Source organism: Pelophylax lessonae, assembly GCF_965119305.1.
Source record: "Pelophylax lessonae genome assembly, chromosome: 1".
Taxonomy (NCBI): domain Eukaryota; kingdom Metazoa; phylum Chordata; class Amphibia; order Anura; family Ranidae; genus Pelophylax; species Pelophylax lessonae.
Window position 1 is genome coordinate 30,159,354 of NC_138768.1, and position 21,875 is coordinate 30,181,228.

The 21,875-nt window shown below is 46.0% G+C and overlaps 1 protein-coding gene across 1 annotated transcript in view; it reads left to right on the plus strand.

The window, feature by feature from the left end:
* The window catches only part of LOC309567266 (vomeronasal type-2 receptor 26-like), a gene marked incomplete at both ends in the record, with an annotated part of 139,142 nt that overhangs the window by 52,408 nt on the left and 64,859 nt on the right, over positions 1–21,875 (plus strand). The window contains one exon of the mRNA XM_082272647.1: positions 13,960–14,742. Coding sequence (XP_082128773.1) covers positions 13,960–14,742 — 783 coding nt within the window. The remainder of the gene's footprint in view (positions 1–13,959; positions 14,743–21,875) is intronic.

Consider the following 21,875-nt stretch of genomic DNA (forward strand, 5'->3'; position numbering starts at 1 on the left):
AAAACATTCCAGTCTGAGAAATTTATGTGTATATAAACTCTAAGGCTCCATTCACACTAGTACGACTTGTCAGGCGACTTGTGTGCCCTCAAGTCGCCCCAAATCGCTTGTCATAACAAATGCAAAGTAAATGAATGAGAGCCGTCTTAACATGCACTACGGAAGTCACTCCGACTTCAGAAAAGTGTCCTGTACTACTTCAAGGCGACTTGTATCCGACTTGTGCCAATAGACTTCAATGGGAGTCGCCTCCAAGTCGGATCCTTATCTTTTGTTAAGCGACTTGTTATCAGACTTTCCAGGAAGAAGAAAGAGATCAGCCAGGCATTCCCCACATTGCAGCCATGCCTATAGTTCCTATATACCATTATCTCTGCCTGGTCTGTGGCACTGGTGGACACAGATAAGTGGCACTGGTGGGCAGTTGCAATGGTGGACACTGATATGTGGCACTGATAGGTGGCACTGGTGGACACTGATACATGGCACTGATACGTGGCACTGGTGGACACTGATACGTGGCACTGGTGGACACTGATTCGTGGCACTGATACATAGAACTGATATGTGGCACTGGTGGACACTGATTTGTGGCACTGATATGTGGCACTGGTAGACACTGATTTGTGGCACTTTTACGTGGCACTGATACGTGGCACTGGTGGACACTGATTCGTGGCACTGGTGGACACTGATTCGTGGCACTGATACGTGGCACTGGTGGGCATTGGCACTGGTGGACACTGATACGTGGCACTGGTGGGCAGTGGCACTGGTGGACACATAGGTGTCACTGGTGGGCAGTGGCACTGGTGGACACTGATACGTGGCACTGGTGGGCAGTGGCACTGGTGGACAAGTATGTGGCACTGGTGGGCAGTGGCACTGGTGGACACTGATACGTGGCACTGGTGGGCAGTGGCACTGGTGAACACATACGTGGCACTGGTGGATACTGATACGAGGCACTGGTGGGCAATGAGTAAATGAGTAAAAAAAAACAGAAAAGGGGAATTAGGTCACAACACATCATATTCTGATTGCCCAAATACAAAGTCGTCAATCATATAATTCGCTTTAAATAATTCACAAGTTGCACTGAAATCGCGGTAAAGTCGTGGTAAAGTCGCGGTAAAAAGTAGTGTGAAGTGTTTGTAAATACAAAGTCAGTCAAACAAATGAAAACACACCTGGTGCCATCACTAAGGATTTTGCCCCACTTTCCATCATTACAAATGATGGAAAGTGGGGCCGGCAGCGCTCTCCTGCCCCCGTTTGTCAGCCAGTGAGCCAGTGCATGTGACAGGTGGCTCCGATGGTACACACAGCCGTCTGCCATTCTCCCTGAAGTGATCACAGAGGCTATGTGATCCTGCTATATAGGATTGCATGTCTCTGTGATGACTTCACAAGCCACGCCCCCCCCCCAACAGTTAGAATCACGCCCCTAGTGACACATTTATCCCTTTGATCACCCATACTGTTAACCCCTTCCCTGCCAATGTCATTTTTACAGTAACAGTGCATATTTTTAGCATTGATTACTGTAGTAATGTCACTGGTACCCCCAAAAGTTTTAAAAATGTCAGTTAGGAGTCTGACCTGTACGCCGTAATGTCACAGTCCCGCAAGAAATCGCATATTGCCGCCATAACTAGTAAAAAAAAAAAAAAAACAATAAAAATGACATAAATCTTTCCTGTAGTTAGTAAACGCAATAACTTTTGCAAAAACCAATCAAAATACACTTATCGCTATTGTTTTTTACCAAAAATATGTAGCAGAAATAAATTGGCCTAAAATGTTAAAATAAATTAGATTTTTACTTTTTTAAAAAAAAATTTCATATAAAAGAATGTGAAAAATATTGTTATTTTTTTCAAAATTGCTGCTCTTTTTTGTTTATAGCGCAAAAAATAAAAATTGCACAGGTGATCAATTATCACCAAAAGAAAACTCTATTTGTGGGAAAAAAAGGACATCGATTTTGTTTGGGTACAGCGTGGCACGACCGTTCAATTGTCCGTTAAAGTCACGCAGTGCCGAATCGCAAAATAGGGCCTGGTCATTGAGCAGCCAAATCCTCCGGGGCTAAAGTGGTTAAAAACTCAACACTTTATTATAAAGAAAGGAACCCACATTTGGTAGAAAAGTATAGCGTTAAAAATCAATACAGCCTGCTGGCTACACTGTCGCCCATCCTTCTGGGTTTGCATGGTGATGTCAGCACGCCGGTCCTGGCGCGTTTCGTCACAGCTGACAGGATGGACGATAGTGTAGCCGGCTGGCTGCATTGATTTTTAACGCTATACTGTACTTTTCCACCAAATGTGAGTTCCTTTCTTTATAATAAAGTGTTGAGTTTTTAACATATTACACTATGGAGCTCTCTGTATTTTCTTTATGGTGATCTCTGGACGGATGCCGCATATGACTTATGTGCTCTGAGTCTGCTATACAGTGGGACATCTACCATACTGACGGTCTCTTGTAACCCACATCCACTGTCGGCATCTCCATCTGGATCCATCAGGGATTGATTTGGTTGGCTTATTGATTACCATTATCTGGTAAGCTCACAGGCATGCCATATTGACAGATGCACCATGGAGGAGAACAATTTTATGTTGTGGTGGAGGACTGCATATTCCTTTACAGTAAACCCCCCTCCATTGCGGGGGTTACGTTCCGGACCCAGCCGCGAAAAGTGAAATTCCGCGAAATAGAAAAACCCTATTAAAATGCATTGTAGGCATGATTTTTTTACTGTCACTGTACATGTAGAAGCATTTTAAGGTCTTTAAACACACTTTTAAAACAATAGAAACTCATTTAAACACATAAAAGATACTTAGAGACAGAGCAAGAGCTATGAAAAACACAAAAATCTTTCATTTTTAATGATTTATATAGTAAAATAACATTACAAAAAAAAAAAAAAAAAACGCGAATTACCGGGACCGCAAAAACTGAACCGCGATGTAGCGGGGGATTACTGTATACATTTTTTGTTGCACCAATTGCTTTTGGGACTTAACTACCTTTTGATTTTGTGGGTTTATGTTTATTTATTTATTTTTCTTTGTCACTTATAATGGTTTTATTACCAGTGTGCAAATTTATACATCAGTTGATTATATGTTTTTATATATTTATTTATATTTGGTCACATATAGCGCAGCTTTACTTTATTTATTTTGGTTTTAGGTGTGATCCCACTTTAAGCTGCAGCTTTGTTTTTGGGTTATCAGCGCGGTTATATTTATATACACTACAGGTGACACTGGAGCACTGATGATGGGGCACTGATTGGCACTGATAGGTGGCATTGATGGGCATTGATAGGTGGCTCTGGTGGGCACTAATAGGTGGCACTGGTGGGCACTAATAGGTGGCACTGGCAGGCACTGATAGGTGGCGCTGGTGGGCACTGGAAGGTGGCACTGGTGGGCACAGATGCTCCTCTACTCTTCGAGACATGTTTACATCATGTAATCAGCTGTCATTGGCTGACAGCTGATCACGTGGTAAATGGCTGGACCGGCCTTTACTCTGATCTGTGATCAGCCAAGTCTCATGGACTGCGTGCAGGGAGTGCGCAGGCAGCTCTTACACGGGAGAACATAAATGAAAGCCCTCCTGGCAATTAAGGTTTGCACTGTAGTCGCCTTTTGGCTATAGCACAGATGGGAAGAGGTTAAAGTCTAGGGGACCTGAACATGAAAAATCAAAAGTTCCCATTTTGAATGCTTATATGCAAGTTATTGGCAAGAAAAAGATTATGGGGGGCCGGACACTGCCTTGGGGGACATGTATCAATGCAATTTGTTTTTAAAGAAGCAGTGATTTCAATGAAGCTTCAAGTGAAAAAATGAAACACTCCTTTAAATTTAGTGCTTGGGGGGTCCCCTTAATCTGCCTGTAAAGGGGCCCATCTGTACCATGTATAGAACCTGCTGCAGCAAAACTAACATTTATAAAGAAAAAAATTGACATTTAAATTACATTTTCTGGCTGCAAAAAAAAAAAAAATTGCTGGCAATAGAAACTAGTGATGGGCCGAACACCCTTTTGTTCGGTTCGCACCAGAACACCTTGGACAGGGAAAAAGTTCTAGTGAACATGCAGACTCTATTAAAGTCTGTGGGACACGAATATGAAAAATCAAAAGTCCTCATTTTAAAAGCTTATATGCAAGTTATTGCCATAACAAGCGTATGGGGACCCGGATACTGCCCTGGGGGACATTTTGAAACGAGTGTTGTTACAGGAGCAGTAATTTTAACAATGCTTAAAGTGAAACAATAAAAATGAAAAATTCCTTTAAATACCATGCCTGGGGGGTCTCCTTAATGTGCATGTAAAGTGGCGCATTTGTGCGATGTATGTAGCCTGCTGCAGCAATACTGACATTTCTAAAGGAGAAAATGTAATTTAAACTTGCTGTAATGCAGGGGTGGGGAACCTACGGCCTGCGGGCCGTATGCCGCCCGCGAAGCCATCTGATCCAGCCCTGCCATTGGGCTGCCTCCAGAGGGATAGGGGAGGGGGAGCGCCTCCTGATTACACACAAAGCGGGTTCCTCTGCTTACCCTGCGCGGCCGCTGTTGTACGAAGTCACGCCTCCTACCTATGATAGACAGCATAGTGGTGATGTCTATCATAGGAGTCGGTCCAGGAGGCGTGACTTCATATGAGAGCGCCCACGCAGGGTATGTAGAAGAACCCGCTTTGTGTGTAATAAGGAGGCGCTCTTATCCCTATTCGCTCTGCATTGATTGGAGGCGCTAATCACTCTGCATTGATTGGGGGCGCAAATCACTCTGCATTAAGGGGGGCACTAATCACTCTGCATTGATGGGGGGCGCTAAACACTCTGCATTAAGGGGGGCACTAATCACTCTGCATTGATTGGGGGTGCTAATCACTCTGCATTGATCAGGGCACTAATCACTCTGCATTGATTGGGACACTAATCACTCTGCATTAAGGGGGGCACTAATCACTCTGTATTGATTGGGGGCGCTAATCACTCTGCATTGATGGGGGCACTAATCACTCTGGATTGATGGGGACACTAATCACTCTGCATTGATGGGGCACTAATCACTCTGCATTGATTGGGGGTGCTAATCACTCTGCATTGATTGGGGGCACTAATCAATCTGCATTAAGGGGGGGCACTAATCACTCTGCATTGATTGGGGGTGCTAATCACTCTGCATTGATTGGGGGCGCTAATCACTCTGCATTGATTGGGGGCACTAATCAATCTGCATTAAGGAGGGGCACTAATCACTCTGCATTAAGGGGGGCACTAATCACTCTGCATTAAGGGGGGCACTAATCACTCCAAATTGATTGGGGCACTAATCACTCTGTATTGATTGGGGCACTAATCAGTCTGCATTGATGGGGGCACTAATCACTCTGCATTGATGGGGGCACTAATCACTCTGCATTGATTGGGGGTGCTAATCACTCTGCATTGATTGGGGGCACTAATCAATCTGCATTAAGGGGGGGCACTAATCACTCTGCATTGATTGGGGGTGCTAATCACTCTGCATTGATTGGGGGCGCTAATCACTCTGCATTGATTGGGGGCACTAATCAATCTGCATTAAGGAGGGGCACTAATCACTCTGCATTAAGGGGGGCACTAATCACTCTGCATTAAGGGGGGCACTAATCACTCCAAATTGATTGGGGCACTAATCACTCTGTATTGATTGGGGCACTAATCAGTCTGCATTGATGGGGGCACTAATCACTCTGCATTGATGGGGGCACTAATCACTCTGCATTGATTAGGACACTAATCACTCTGCATTGATTGGGACACTAATCACTCTGAATTAAAGGGGGCACTAATTACTCTGCATTGATTGGGACACTTATCACTCTGCATTAAGGGGGGCACTAATCACTCTGCATTTATGGGGGCACTAATGACTCTGCACTAAGGGGGGCACTAATCACTCTGCATTGATGGAGGCACTAATCAATCTGCATTGATGGGGGCACTAATCACTCTGCATTAAGGGGGGCAAACCTGGAAAACTAGTTGCCAGTAGCAACATCATCAATACCAGCTAACATCACACACCTCACCAAAGAGAAGCAGTTGCAGCCATCACATTAGTGGTGAGTTAATTAAATGTTTGACCAAATATAACAGGCACATTTTTAAGTTGATAATGTTGTACTTCCCCTGAATTTATAAATACCCAAATGGCCCTCGGCAGAAAAAAGGTTCCCCACCCCTGCTGTAATGTATTGTCGGGTCCTGGCAATACAGATAAAAAAATGATAAAAAAAAAAAAACGGTGTGGGGCAGCTCTTTTATAGGACGTGACTTCAGAAGGGGCTGTGCCACCGAGTGATGTAACCGGGAGTCCCCACCCCTTTCCTATAAAAGAGCTGTCATGGCTCAGGCGGCTCATTAGCCGGGAGGCATGTGAAGATGCGGGATCGACTTTTTTTTTTCTATTTTTTGGGTGCGCGGGCAGCGTGATTGATGATGGATTTACATGGACACTATTTATTTATTTTATTTTTGGACATGTCAAAAACTGGCTTTTATGTTTTTTTTTTTTTTTGTACACTTTTTTGGTGAATGTTAGGGGTAAGATGTACCCATTATCCATTCACATGGGGGGGGGGCGGGATCTGGAGGCCCCCTTGTTAAAGGGAGCTTCCAGATTCCGATAAGCCCCCCACCCACAGACCCCGACAACCACAGCCTAGGGTTGTCCAGAAGAGGACCTTGTCCTCATCAACATGGGGACAAGGTGCTTTGGGGGCACCCCAAAGCACCCTTCCCCATGTTGAGGGCAAGCGTTCTGGTATGTTCAGGGGGGGGGGCGCTTGCTCAACCCCCTCAACCTGGCCAGCCAGGCTTCTTGCTCGGATAAGGGTCTGATATGGATTTGGGGGGTAGCCCACAGCGCTTTTTCTTTAAATTTTGGCGTGGGGTACCCCTTAAAATCTGTACCCGACCCAAAGGGCCTGGTATAGATTGGGGGGGGAGGCATGCCATTTTTTTTCAATTCAATCAATCAATCAATTCAATCAATTCAATCATAGGGATTCACGTAACAACTTAAATATAGGGCACTTTCACCCCCTTCCTGCCTAGACCAATTTTCAGCTTTCAGTGCTCATAGGTGTCTATAGGCAATCTCGGTCAGCTTGACATGGTACTGCTCGCTGTCTTTACATTGGTGTCTATGGGAAATCTCGGTCTGCTTGGCATGGCACTGCTCACAAACTATAAGTGACAGGGATACAAAACGTGGGGAGCACTGAGAGGGGGACCCAGGACTACAACATATCTATACATTATAAAAGTGGGGTATGCCTGTTCACTACACTGACTGCACTAACTAACTCAACACACTATCCACTACTACCTGCCTAACCTCTATTATCAAACACTATACACGGCTGCCGTGTAAGCAGCAGCCTTATATAGTGTGGGGTGTGGACTTAGCCCCTGAGCTATGATTAGCTAAAGGCAGCCTGCCTTTGACCAATCATGGCTCTGACAGGACACTGTGCTGTGATTGGCCAAAGCATACTGGTCATGTGCATGCTTAGGCCAGTCATCAGTAATTTATTCACTTCACCAGTGCAGTGCAATATGGGGTCCTCATCAGTGGGCGAACTTCCTGCCGAGCGCCCCATTTGTTTGTGTGTTCAGCCCATCCCTAATAGAAACAAAAAAACAAACAAAAAAAAAAACCAGAGTGGGGGTCCCCCCAATCCATATCAGGCCCTTTAGGTCTGGGCAGCATAATGGACAATGGATTTACATTGGGGGACACTTTTTTTAATAAAGGATTTGTCAAAAACTTGTCTCTTTTTTTTCATTAAGTTTTGTACACTTAATTGGGGTAGGGGTACTACGTAAGGGATATTCATTCACATGGGGGCAGGATCTTTGGGCCCCCTTCTTAAAGGGGGGCTCCAGATTCCGAAAAACCCCCCACCTGCAGACTCCCCCAACCACCGGCCAAACGGTTGTGGGGATAAGGCTCTTGTCCCCATCAACATGGGGTAAAGGTGCTTTGGGGTGGGAGGGGCAGAGCCCCTCTGCCCCAAAGGACCCACCCCCCATGTGGAGGGCACGTGGCCTGGTATGGTACAGGAGGGGGGGCTCTCGCTCATCCACCTCTTTCCTGACCTGCCAAGATGCATGCTCAGATAAGGGTCTGGTATATATTTTTGAGGGACCCCACACCATTTTGTTTTTATTTTGGCATGGGGCCCATCCAAAATCCATACCAGACTTTATTTTCTCAAAAGCTGGATTCATTTGACTTGTTTTTGTTTTTTTTCTTTAGAAAATTGTATTTTTGCTGTAGCATGTCTTATGAATGCTGCAGATGTGTCACTTTTCAGGCTCACAAAGGGGACCCTCAGGCACTATATTTAAAGGAATTTTTCATTTTTATTGTTGCACTTTAAGCATAAATAAAATGACTGTTCCTGAAAAAACATTTTTTTTTTTTAAATTGGATTGATATATGTCACCCAGGGTAGTACCCAGACCCCCATACCTCTTGTATGGCCAATTACTTACATATAAGCCTTCAAAATGGGCATTTTTGATTTTTCCTGTTCGGCTCCCATAGACTTCAGTGTGGTTCACCATTCAGGCTAGAACCCATGTCTATTCTACAGATGTATTCCAAACTGGATTGTATTGTGAATGGTCACCACAATGTGCTCCACTTCAAACAAAGGGGGTTCACCTCCTACCAGAAGGTTTGACCCTTACAAGCATTTTAGCAAGCAAGCCTCCCATGGGCAAAAGATGACACTTCACTGGCAGTTCTAAGCACTAGTATGGATGTACTTTCCCCGTCTCCTCAATAGTGATCGGTCAATATAGTTTTTTTGTTGCCGATACCGATATTTTGCCGATCGCATATCGGTATTGGCCGATATTGGCCGATATTTTCACACATGTAAAAATTACCCAAAAAAACACACATTTTGACACAAATCTCTTAACAAACATGTTAATCTTTATTTATTAACATTTTTAACATTAAGTGCTTGTTCTTCACACCTTAACTGCATAAAAACTGATAGGAAAACTTCAATTGCAAGGAGATGGACATTAGCATTAGGGATGATCAAACAGTTCGGGTCGACCATCGGTTCGACCCGAACATTTGGTGTTCAAAATGCTGCCGAATTCCGAACTTTTTGCGGTAAAAGTTCGGAATTCGGCCAACACAACCGCCCAAAATGCAATGGGACAGGAACTGGGCTTTAAAAGCCCATGATTGGCCCAGAAACATCAGTAAAATGTGATTGGAGTGACTACTGGGTCGAGAGCCCAATCAGGAGTGAATACGCCCCCCAGTATATAACATAGCCCCGTCAAAACTCTAGCACTGTAATACAGAGGCTGTGGAAGAGAGTGGAAGCATTTGTGTTTCTCCTGCTGCTTGTAAAGCTCCAGTGTCATTTTGCAATTATTAGTGTGAGGAAAGGGATATCTAGTGTAGTTAGGGTACTATATACCACTGTAGTTAGATTCAAAAATCTAGTTTTTGTAGGGATAGCTTTAAGTGTCAGGGTGACCGTAGTGTAGTTTAGGTGACCTGACTCTGCCTTGTCAGGGTGACCGTAGTGTAGTTTAGGGTGAACTGACTCTGCCATGTCCGGGTGACCGAACTCTGCCATGTCAGGGTCACCCCACTATGCAGATTCTGGGTTATATATATATATATATATATATCAAAAACGACAATTTTTAAGAACTTTTTTTTTGCCTGATTCATAGTCCCTGGGGCATGACCCAGAACCCTAGGCACTTTTTAGGGGCATTTATTGGGTTTTAGGGCTTCAAAATGGTGTTTTTTGATTCCAGAATTTCGGGTCCCATTGATTTCAATGGGGTTCTGGAATCCGAGCCAAACTTTTGGAAAATTCGGGTGTTCTGGTCGAACTGAACTTTTTGAAAAGTTTGATCATCCCTAATTAGCATTTCACATCATCTGATTGTGCATTAATGTATAATAAAGTGCTACAGTAGTGGACTCACTCACTGCAATATAAAAATTTTAAGTCACTACTGCAGTGCAGTCAGTGCAAAACTGCTAGGAAAAAAACTAGGCAACAACAGCTACACAATAAAATACACATACACACTGCACAACTGCTATAAAAAGAGCAAGGCAACAGCTACACATGTCACAGTGGATTGGACTGGACTCTGAGTCAGTGGAGGACTATCTGCACTGCAGTATGGCACTCACTGCAACTACTGCAGTCAGTGCAATACTGCTAGAAGAAAAGCAAGGCAAGTAGGCAACAGCTACACATGTCACAGTGGATTGGACTGGAGTCAGTGGAGGACTATCCTGCACTGCAGTATGGCACTCACTGCAACTAATGCAGTCAGTGCAATACTGCTAGAAGAAAAGCAAGGCAACAGCTACACAGTGGATTGGACTGTGTGTACTACTGCTGCAGTAGGGCACTCACTCATTGGAATAATTTTAAATCACTACTGCACTACTGCAGTAGTGATTTAAAATTATTGCAGCAGTGAGTGGCATTCTACTGCAGCAGTAGTCCACTGGCACTGACTCCAATCCACTGTCTATGTCTATTTTCTCTTTCTATCACTTTTGCACTGACTGCAGCGCAGCGCAGTCAGTGCAAAACTGTTAGAAAAAAATAGATAGACACAAGCTAGATAGTGGATTGGACAGACTCAGTGGACTGGTGGACAGACACTACACTATATACTAGCTACACTTTCAAATCAATACTCCCAGTTAAGTAGAACAATATCATAGTGCAGAAAGCATAACATTTCAGCATGTTCACCAGTTAAACGGCTTCTTTTCTTTTCATAAATTTCTGCCACTTCACTAAAAACACGTTTACTTGGTACTGAGGAAGGAGGAGCAGAAAGGTATCTTCTAGCATGAGAAGCAAGTCTTTTGTAGCATGCCTTATTTTCTTTCCACCACTGAAGAGGATCACTTCTTCTGTCAACTACTGGTTCCTTCAAATAGAGATGAAGTTCATCATCCAGGCATTATTGCTAATTCTGATGAATCCTCCGCATGAGGCCCCAATAAAACGCTGAACATTGCATCTATTTGACCACAATGAATTTTCTCTTCTGTCCATTGTCTTTTGGGACATTTTTCTCCTGCATCCTGCTCTTCCACATTAGAAACCTTCTCTTCTTGTCCTTGACTTTTCTTTTCGTCAAGAGGAATCTCCTGCAGCTTCTGTTGAATATCTTCTGTCAGTCATTGCTTTGCCTTGGCCAATACATCATCAGAGGAGAAAGGATGGTTCTTGTATTGAGGATCCAAAAAAAAATTAAAGCACAACAGTTTTCTTCTCCTCATGCTTCTCAAAACTTTAGGTGAGGCTGTCCCTCATGGCCTGCCTACATGCTTTGATGACATGCGTGTTGGGTCCTTCCTTCTGTTGAAGAAGCATCTTCAAGACTCTCACACATGGGATCACAGAGGAAACAGATGAGTCGTAATGACTCACCTCCAGTGTCACTTCCTCAATGGGTATGAGCGTCTCCATAATGTTGCCTACTATGTCCCACTGATCTGCAGTAGGGCAAGAATGTCCTCCAAGTCCATACTCACCAGAATATATAGTGAGAGCTCGCTTCTGCTCCAGCATCCTCTGTAACATGTGTAGCGTTGAGTTCCATCGTGTTGGAACAGCCTGTATCAGGTTGTTTTTTGGTAGGCCAAGGTCTTCCTGAATGCACTCCAGTCACTGCTTGGCAAGAACAGAATGGTGAAAATGGTCTGCACACTTCATTAGCATGGTAATAATGTCCAGCAAAGCTTTCTGGTGTGACAGACCATCATTTACCACAAGTTGGAGGGTGTGTGCCATGCAACTGAGGTCTGACACTTCAGCAAGTCTCATACCTTTAACCATGTTCACTCCACTGTGTCGCAGCACAAGTATCACTCGGTCTTTGCTGATTTACCATTCTCCTAGCATGCCTAGAAACATTTCTTTAATGTACTCCCCAGTGTGGGATCCTTGCATCACTTTTCTATTCAGCACCAAATGCCTTCTTGTCCATCCACCGTCAATGTAGTGGCATGTAAGACTCATTAGTGATTCTGTTTGTCCTGACCAGCAGTCCGTCGTGAATGAGAGAGAGTTGCCAGCATTCTCTGGTTTCAGCATAATCTTAACTTTGTCAACGACCTTTTGGTGAACCTTTTGCAGCATTTCAGTTCAATAAAACGTGTCACTCTTCAGTGTGTATCTTGGCTCAACAATGGTCATCAACCGCTTAAATCCAGAGTCAGACACTATTGTAAATGGCTGGTTATCAGTGACCATCATCTCTGTGATTACTCTGTCCAGCAGTTGTGATCCTCCATCAGATTTTTGCCACCTGTTTTTTTTTCTGAAACATATCTGTTATTGTTGCCAGGGATAGGGATGATTCACCTTGTGATTAATTTTGTTTTTTTCTGCCCTGCATGATACAATTCAAGATGATGAACTCTTAGATGGGCCAAAAGATTAGATGTATTTTTGGTTTTTGCAGTTATTGATCCCATGCTCACATTGTTTTTGCATGTTTTGCACAGTGCTACTGATTTTCCTGGCGATGGAGAAGAGAAATACTCCCAGACCACACTTTTCATTTTTCTATCTCCATCCATCTCCATTGAAACAAGAAAGAGTCAGTCAGAGTCAGACACTTATTTTGACTTACACAAAATGGCTGGCTGGCACCCTGCGGTGGCTGGCTTTCTGCCTGGCACCCTGTGGTGGCTGGCACCCTGTTGTGGTGGGTGGCTGTCTGGCTGGCAGGCACCATGTGGTGGGTGGGTGGGGGGCTGGCTGGCACCCTGTGGTGGCTGGCACCCTGTTGTGGTGGTGGCTCTCTGGCTGGCAGGCACCATGTGGTGGCTGGCTGGCTGACACCCTGTGGTGGCTGTCTGGCTGGCACCCTGTGTGGTGGCTGGCCTGGCACATACAGGCCCAGAGCCTGTGGCTGGAGAGCTGGTACAGTCAGGACGGAGGAGGACTCAGGCAGGGCTTGAGGCTGGCTGGCTGGTTGGACTGTGTGAGACTAGGTTGCTGGCTGGCACTGGGAAGCTGGGGGTGGTGAGTGGGTGGCCGCGGCGGCTGTGTTACAGAACAGAACAGAGAGATACAGAAAATGTGTCAGAGTGTTTGTTGGTTACTGTTATCATTTATCACAGAACAGATAGAATACAGAATGTGTGTCAGACTGTTGGTCACTGGCACTGCACTCACTAGATGTAGCAGAATTCTTCTTGTCCCGACTCTCCCGACCGACCATGCAGACTCCATTGGGGCAGCGGCGGGTAAGACACTGTAGGAGGCAGAGGGAGGCGACCTAAGAGCTGTACAGTGCGCGGAGGCGTGTGGCGCAACATACGCGATGACGTCACGAAAATATCAGCAATATCGGTAAATCAAAAGCCGATTTCGATATATCGGGGAAAGTTCATATTGGCCCTCGATATAACGGCTATGCTGATAATCGGTCGATCTCTACTCCAGCACCATGTATACACTCCCCAATTCCACGAATGAGGTATAATGCACACAGAATGAGGAAGGAACTTCTCATTGCGCAACATCCATAAAATCCAATTTTTTTTTAATAAGAAATATACTTACAAAAGGAAGATTAAAACAGGGATTCAGAGTATCTAACAGAGTCTGGTGCCCCTGGGGGCTGGGTGTGCTGATGTCACCTCTACTACTACCTCCCGACTTATGTTTCATCCTAGAAAACTTTGTCACTGGGGTAACTGGAAAGACTGTGTAGGACTTTGAACATTTTTGTTTTGATGCACACGTCTCTAATGGTAATTTAATTGGCAGCTGGATATGAATATAATCAGAAACTATAGTAACATCATAAATAATAGTTATTCCTCCTCTTTTCAGATCAGCTATGGAGCAACCGATTACTCATTAACTGACAGACATCTTTACCCGCATGTTTTCCGGACTGTTCAGAATGATCATGTCCATTATTTAGCAATTGCCAAACTAGTGAAATATTTTGGCTGGAATTGGGTTGGAATACTTTTATCAGACGATGATACCGGAGAGAATGAAGCACAAATTCTGAAGAGATATTTGGCTTCCCAGGAGATTTGTGTTGCTTTTGAAAAAAGAATGACTGCAGATTCTGTTACAATGGATCAGTGGAAGGACACACTTCATACACTAAACTGTAAAATTTTAATACTTTGTGGTTCCCTTGCAAACAATGCTCGGATATTTCTTTCACTATACACTAAGATCAATAGAAACAATATGTTTATCCTTCCCTTGAGCTGGACTTCAAGTGAATTCAGGAAATTAACTATTGTCATAGATTTTATAAGAAGTTTGTCTATAGTGTTGTTTGATCCACCAATCCATAGAGGCGAAAGTCAGTTTGATGACAATCTATCGTCAAGACATTCACAAGCTGGGCTGCTGCTGGATGATCTGATCATTACATTTCACAATACAACATCTACTCAAAATGGAAAAAACATGTATTTCCAAAATGTTCCTGTTTTTAGTGAGAATGTTTTTAAAATCTTAGTTTCTATAATTGACAAAAGTGTGCTTGCCAAAGAATCTGTACGAGTGTATATTGCAGTACAAGCCATGGCTGAAGCTATGCATTTTTTCAACAAGCTTAATCATAGTTTTAATATTAACAGATTTAAGCAGGTAAAGGCAATTTGAATGTTATTTGTTGGATGAGCGCAGGCCAGTAGAGGAATTGGCAAAGAGAGTTGGTGTTTATTGAGCCATTGGTAAGGTAGATGAGTCTAGTAGTAGCCCTATAGATGGGATAACCTGTGTAGAAGTAGGCAAATGAGGGGGGAGGTCGCTATAGTCGAGGCGAAGAACAACAAGTGAATTAGTAGCTTGGTGGTGACATTGGTAAGAAGGGGTGTATTCTGGAGATCTTAGGGAGGTTGAGGCAGCAAAATGTGGACAGTGATTGGTTGTGGGGTCAAAAGGAGAGGTCAGAGTCCAGGATTACACCTAGCATGCTGACTTGATGGGATGGATTAATGATCGTGTTATTTATCTCAAATGAAAAGTCAGGGGAGGGGACATGGGGAAAGGGAATATACATTTTTGCAGATTTTTGCATTTGATATCTCAGGGCTGCAAAGGGAATTGGTTCTGAGACTTCTCTCTGCTAGACTTTGTGTCTGAACAGGGAAATTGTATAATTTTCATCATATGTCACTAAGTACAGGTCCCACTCTAGCCGAATCCTGAATAGTAGCTCCACTGAGGGACACCAACCAAACAAATATTTTTAGTAGAAGAGAGCCAGAGCAGGAATAGGCTGAAATTTGAGGTATGGATGGCCCTGTTATCACCACCCAGCTCAACAAACTTTGACTGAAAAATCAAAGGAAGTGGGTGGAAAATTGTAGGCCGAACAGTGACTGCATCCTAAAAGAAATTAACATCTCTTGTAATTAACGATGCGTTACTTGTGCAAATTCTTAAGTGTATGCTTTAATGTGAAAAATGTTTATATTTTGGAGGGTCCTTCAAGGAAGTGGAACTGCCAGAACTGGAGAAGAAAAGCCTCCATGTTAGACCAGAAGACCATATTCTGCAAACCGCTGTCATCTGGGATCTCCTTGATTCTTTTAACCACTTATAACCCAGGCCTACAGTATTCTAGCACTCCTCTCCTACATGTAAAAGATCATAATTTTTTTTTTTTTTGCTAGAAAAATACTCGGAAACCCCCAAACATTTTATATATATATATATATATATATATATATATATTTTTTTTTTTTTAGCAGAAAACTTAGGGAATAAAATGGCGGTCATTGCAATGTTTTTTGTCACAGGGTATTTGCGCAGCAATTTTTCAAACATGATTTAAAAAAAAAAAAAAAAAAAACACTTTCCTGGTGCCTCCATGGCAGCATACCAATGATAGAGCTCCGTCTCGACTCCTCCCTCAGGAACAGTGAATAGCTTAAATTAAAGACATAGCGCCTCCCCCAACATTCTCCTTTTTTCCTCATACCTCTGATTAGTGAAGACGAAGCAGCAGCATGTCAACGGCGCTGCAAGATGGACGCTCAGACCGGCAGCTCCGCTCGTTCACCCGGGACTCCAGCATTCAACAGCCCACACAGCGGGTTTACTCACCCTCACTGCAGTCCTCTAGCCTCCAGGAAGCATGAAGGGGAAGAAGGGCTCCTCTCAGGCTAACAGGATGGACGGATTCCTCATCTCCTCCGCCGCTGGCCTCCGCCATCATGGCGCCGGAAGGCCGCAGCAGCAGGCATCCTATGCCTCCAATGGACGGGAGAACAGTAACCTGCTACAGCGCCAGGTAGCTAATCCGGACAGTGGCAACTCCTCTGGCTCCTCCACTCCTCCCTCGCCTTCAGCCAGGAGTCCTGCCAAGAAGAAGCCCAGATGGAGTTCCCCTCCACTGGACTCTGATCATATCTGTGGGATGGATCAATCTGTGGCCTCTTCCCTGCATAGTGGGATCCCTGCACAGCCCTCAAGGGATCCTTTTGCAGCGTACCCTGCTGGAGACCAGCCTGTATCAGTTTCTTTACTTAAGGACATGCTCCATTCCCTGTGGTCCTCCATCCACTCTGATGTGGTTCAAGGCCTCACCCAGACTAAACAGGAGGTGAAGCAACTGGAAACTAGGGTGGATGTTGTTGAATCCTCTACGGAGAAATGTATTCTGTCACTCAATACTATGGTCACTGCACATAACGATCACTCTGAGGACATCGCTTGGCTGAAGGACAAAGAGGCTGACCTTGAGGATAGGTCACGTCGGAACAACCTGAAGCTGAGGTGGATCCCGGAGTCGATCCAGCCACAACAACTGAGGCAAGTAGCGACTGACCTTTTCTCTGCTCTGGTTCCTTCTCTCTCATCTTCTGACCTGGAGATAGACCGGATCCATAGGATCCCCAAGCCAGGCTTCACAGCCCCTGACCTACCCAGGGATGTCCTCCTCCGGGTACATTTTTTCAGGCGAAGGATAAGGTCCTCCAAGCTGCCCAACAGTTGCATGCTATGCCCGGTGACTTCCCCAACGTTCAAATCCTTCCGGATTTGTCTCGGCACACGCTCCAGAAACGCAGAAACCTATCTACAATCACCAAAGCTCTGCGTAACCACCGTATACCCCATAAATGGAAGCATACAGCCCTGCTCACCATAACGCACCAGAACTCTACTGTTACTATCTCTTCATTGGAGGAGGGTATGTCTCTGCTAACCAGATGGGGAATTGTACCGGAACATCATGCCCCTCCTGTGGCTCCCTTGCCCCTGTCGTCAACCTCTGGGGACTGGCATGTCGTATCCCGCAAGAGGTCCAACGCTAGGAACTTCTCTCCTGGAGGTGAGAAAGAAACCCCGCTTGCATTGCCTCTGTCCCAGGCCTAGTTAGAGTCTCTGACCTATATGGCCCCTGTCTTCTTGTTGCAGGCGTTACCTGCTGTAATGTTTGGGGGATTGTAGCAGCACAGGACCGAGTGCAAAACCGTTAAACTTCAAACAAAAAGGCTTTTATTCAGCAGGTAACACAAAATCAAGCTTCCAGCAGCACACAAAAATACAAAATAAAGTCCGCTTATCTTCAGCACAAAGTAAAAGGAAAACACATACGGTTTGTAGTTGGGTCTTTGCCCCAAGGTTTAACAGTCCTTGTTAAGTCCTGCTTCTTGCAGCCTCCAGCCAAACTCACAGCTCTCTCCAAGACAGGGGCATACACCAACTCCTCCTCTCCACACCTCTATCACTACTTCCTGTCTTCTATTAAGAGCTGCTTCCTGGAGGTTCTTAACCCTGTGTGTGCTGGAATCCTCAGTCAGAGGTGGAGACCCCTTCCCACCCGAATATCGCTTCAGGGTCTCCGAAATCCCGGGTCCCAAATATTCCTCAAATAAACCAGAGAGAACTGCGAGTCAGTCCTCTCCTGTTTCAGACTATTCCCGGGGATTCCTCACCCATCTTGGGTGACCCTCTGGGTACCTCCACACTTCCCTTAAAAGGGACCATAACCCAAAAATTGGTGCTACATAGCACCCGTCCAGGACCCAACCTTGGCGTCCTGTACACATCCCCCCCCTCTGCCTCAACGCGGAGGTGTTGGAGGCACCATTTGACACTATGCAATGGACACGGGAGAGGGCATCAGCATTTTGATGTTGTCTCCCGGGTCTGTGCTCTACTACAAAATTGAACTCCTGGAGAGAAAGAAACCATCTTGTCACCCTGGCATTGGTGTGTTTGTTCTGCCTCATCCAGGTTAGCGGAGCATGGTCTGACACCAAGCGGAACTTTCTGCCCAGGAGAAAATACCTTAGAGAGTCCAAGGCCCACTTAATGGCCAGACACTCCCGCTCCACCACAGCGTAGTTTTTCTCCGCTGACGTCAGCTTCCTACTCAGGAAAACTACGGGGTGCTCTTCCCCATTGATCACTTGAGACTGGACTGCCCCCAACCCTTCACTTGAAGCATCTGTCTGCACTATGAAATCCCTAGCAAAGTCCGGAGCTACGAGTACCGGATGTTGGCACAACGCAGTCTTAAGCTTCCGAAAGGCTTCTTCGGCCTCGGAGTTCCATTTTATCATGACTGACTTTTTGCCTTTGGTCAAGTCAGTCAACGGTGCAGCCACGGTGGCAAAGTTGGGCACAAACCTCCGGTAGTAGCCAACTATGCCCAAAAATGCTCTGACTTGTTTTTTGGTTAAGGGACGGGGCCAGTCCTGTATGGCTTCTACCTTGCTCCTTTGAGGCTTCACCAGCCCTCTCCCCACAATGTACCCTAGGTACTTGGCTTCCTCCATCCCGACTGCACACTTCTCTGGGTTGATGGTGAACCCTGCTCTTCTCAAGGAGTCTACCACTGCCTGAACCCGGGGAAGATGAGACTCCCAATCCGTACTGAAGATGACTATGTCATCTAGATAGACGGAAGCATATCGTAGATGTGGGCGCAAAGTTTTATCCATAGCCCGTTGGAATGTAGCGGGGGCTGAGTGAAGACCAAATGGCATCCTCTTGTATTGGAAGTGGCCTTCTGGGGTAGAAAAGGCTGTTTTCTCCCTGGCCTCCTTGGTTAGGGGAATCTGCCAGTACCCTTTTGTGAGGTCCAGCGTGGTAATATACCTGGCTGGGCCCAATCGCTCAATTAGCTCGTCCACCCGGGGCATGGGATAAGCATCAAACTTGGAGACTTCATTAAGTTTCCTAAAGTCATTACAGAAGCGAAGCGTGCCGTTGGGTTTAGGTACCAACACGATTGGACTCGACCACTCGCTCTGCGACTCCTCAATAAACCCCAAGTTCAAGCATCCTTTTCACCTCCTCTGATACTGCCACTCTGTGAGCTTCTGGAATACGATAAGGTTTTAACCGGATTTTTACCTTGGGCTCGGTTACAATGTCTTGCTCGATGACGTTGGTGAGACCAGGCAACCCTGAAAACATGTCCCTATTTCTTTGCAGAAACTCTTTTGCTTGTTGGGATTGGGACCTCGACAGGGTAGCAGCACCCTGCACCAGGTCAATCCCTGCAGGGTCCCCTGACTGGACACCTACCATGGCAGATACCTGTTCTCTGTCTCTCCACGGTTTTAACAAGTTTATGTGGTAGATCTGGTATGGTTTTCTTTTCCCGGGCTGGTGTACCTTGTAGTTCACCTCCCCCACTTTTTCTACTACCTCATACGGACCCTGCCATTTGGCCAAGAACTTGCTCTCCACCGTGGGTATGAGAACAGCCACCCGGTCCCCTATTTGAAACTGTCTGACTTTCGTCGACCGGTTGTATACCCTTTTTTGGGCCTCCTGAGCCTTCTGCAGGTGCTCCCTTACTAGTGGCATCACCTTAGCCACCCTCTCCCGCATTTGGGAGATATGTTCTACCACAGTTTTGTGTGGTGAGGATTCACTTTCCCAGGTTTCCTTTACCAGATCGAGCAACCCCCGGGGCCTTCGCCCATACACTAGCTCAAATGGCGAGAAGCCAGTGGATGCTTGTGGAACCTCCCGGATGGCAAATAACAGGGCAGGGAGTAACATATCCCAATCCCTCCCGTCTTTCTGGACCACTCTTTTTAACATTGACTTTAGAGTTTTATTAAACCTTTCAACTAGGCCATCAGTCTGTGGGTGATAGACGGACGTCCGCAACTGCTTAATTTGAAATAGCTTGCACAAGTCCGTCATCACCTTTGACATGAAAGGGGTGCCCTGGTCCGTCAATATCTCTTTAGGAAACCCTGTTCGTGAAAACATTTGGAATAATTCTCGAGCAATGGCCTTGGAGGAAGTTTTCCTTAAAGGGACTGCTTCTGGATACCTAGTTGCGTAATCTAGGATGACCAATATATATTGGTGCCCCCTTGCTGACTTCACCAGGGGACCTACGAGATCCATGGCAATCCGCTCAAATGGCACCTCAATGATTGGTAAGGGTACCAGGGGATTTCTGTAGTGGGATAATGGGGCAGTTAACTGGCAAGTGGGACAAGATGCACAATATCTTTTAACCTCAGCCTTCACCCCTGGCCAGAAGAACCTATCGGTTATCCTGGCTTCTGTTTTTTCCGCCCCCAGGTGTCCTCCCAGTGCGTCGTTGTGGGCTAGGTCGAGGAGCATCCGCCTATAGGGCTGGGGAACCAGCAACTGCTCTACAGTTTCCCCTCGGCTTTCGGCCACTCGATAAACCAAGTCCCCCTTCAACGCAAAATGAGGAAACCTTTGGTCTGCACCTGGCAGTTGTGGCACCCCATCAATAACGGAAACCTGCTCTCGAGCATTGACCAAGGTAGGGTCCCGTAACTGGGCGGTGCCAAACGCACCCCGGGATACATCCAGGCCTGGGTGCACCGGCCTTGAGGATGTTTCCGCTTCAACCTCCTCAACCGGGAACTGCAACGGGGAGAGTTCCTCGTCATCCTCCCCCAACATAACCTGTAATGGGGAGACTTCCCCCTCCTCAAAGGCCAGCTCGGTGTTGCCCCCCGGAGCATTATCACCATTCTCTATGAAGTCCCGGTCAGGGACAGGCATTTCCACATTAGGGAAGTTTGTTGAGGGGATTTCAGGCCCAGTCCCCTCTGACTCTGTCCTTTCGAGGCCCCGTGTCCCCAGTCCTCTTAGCTGTCCAGGCAGCTCACATTGTACCTGATTCCACAGTTTAAAAAACAGTGGACAGTCCCGCCCCACAATGATGTCATGGATCAGGCTTCTTACCACCCCAACTTCTTGTGTCACTGAGGTATGGCCATAGGCAACAGTCACCGGCACAAGTGGGTACTCCCTGGTGTCCCCATGGATACATACTACCCGTAGAGTTTTGCTGACTGGGCCGAGTCTCCCAATCACTCTGGCATGTACCAGTGTCACCATGCTACCGGAATCCAGTAGCGCCTTGGCCGGAAGGTGGTTCACCCACACTTCACACTCAAACCGTCCTGCAGCCAGATCCAGATGAGTGGCACATGCCCTTTACACATAGAAGGAGCTTCTCCGACCAGTCCCGCAATCCATTAACTCCTCCTGAAGTGGGCAGTGGGCCCGGGTATGCCCCCAGGACCGACATCGCCAACACTGTATGTCCCCCATCCTTGGGACAGGAACCAACTTTCGTGGTTCTGCAGAAGGTGATGCAGGTTTGTAGGTTCCACCATCTGGCAGGGCTTCTCTCCTGGGTGCTGTGGCTGACCTGGTTGCCCTTGACGTGGGTTCCCGACGCTTGGCAGGTCCGAGCAGGTCCTCCACCACGGTGTACCTTTCGACCAACTCTACCAGCTGGTCAGCGCTTGCAG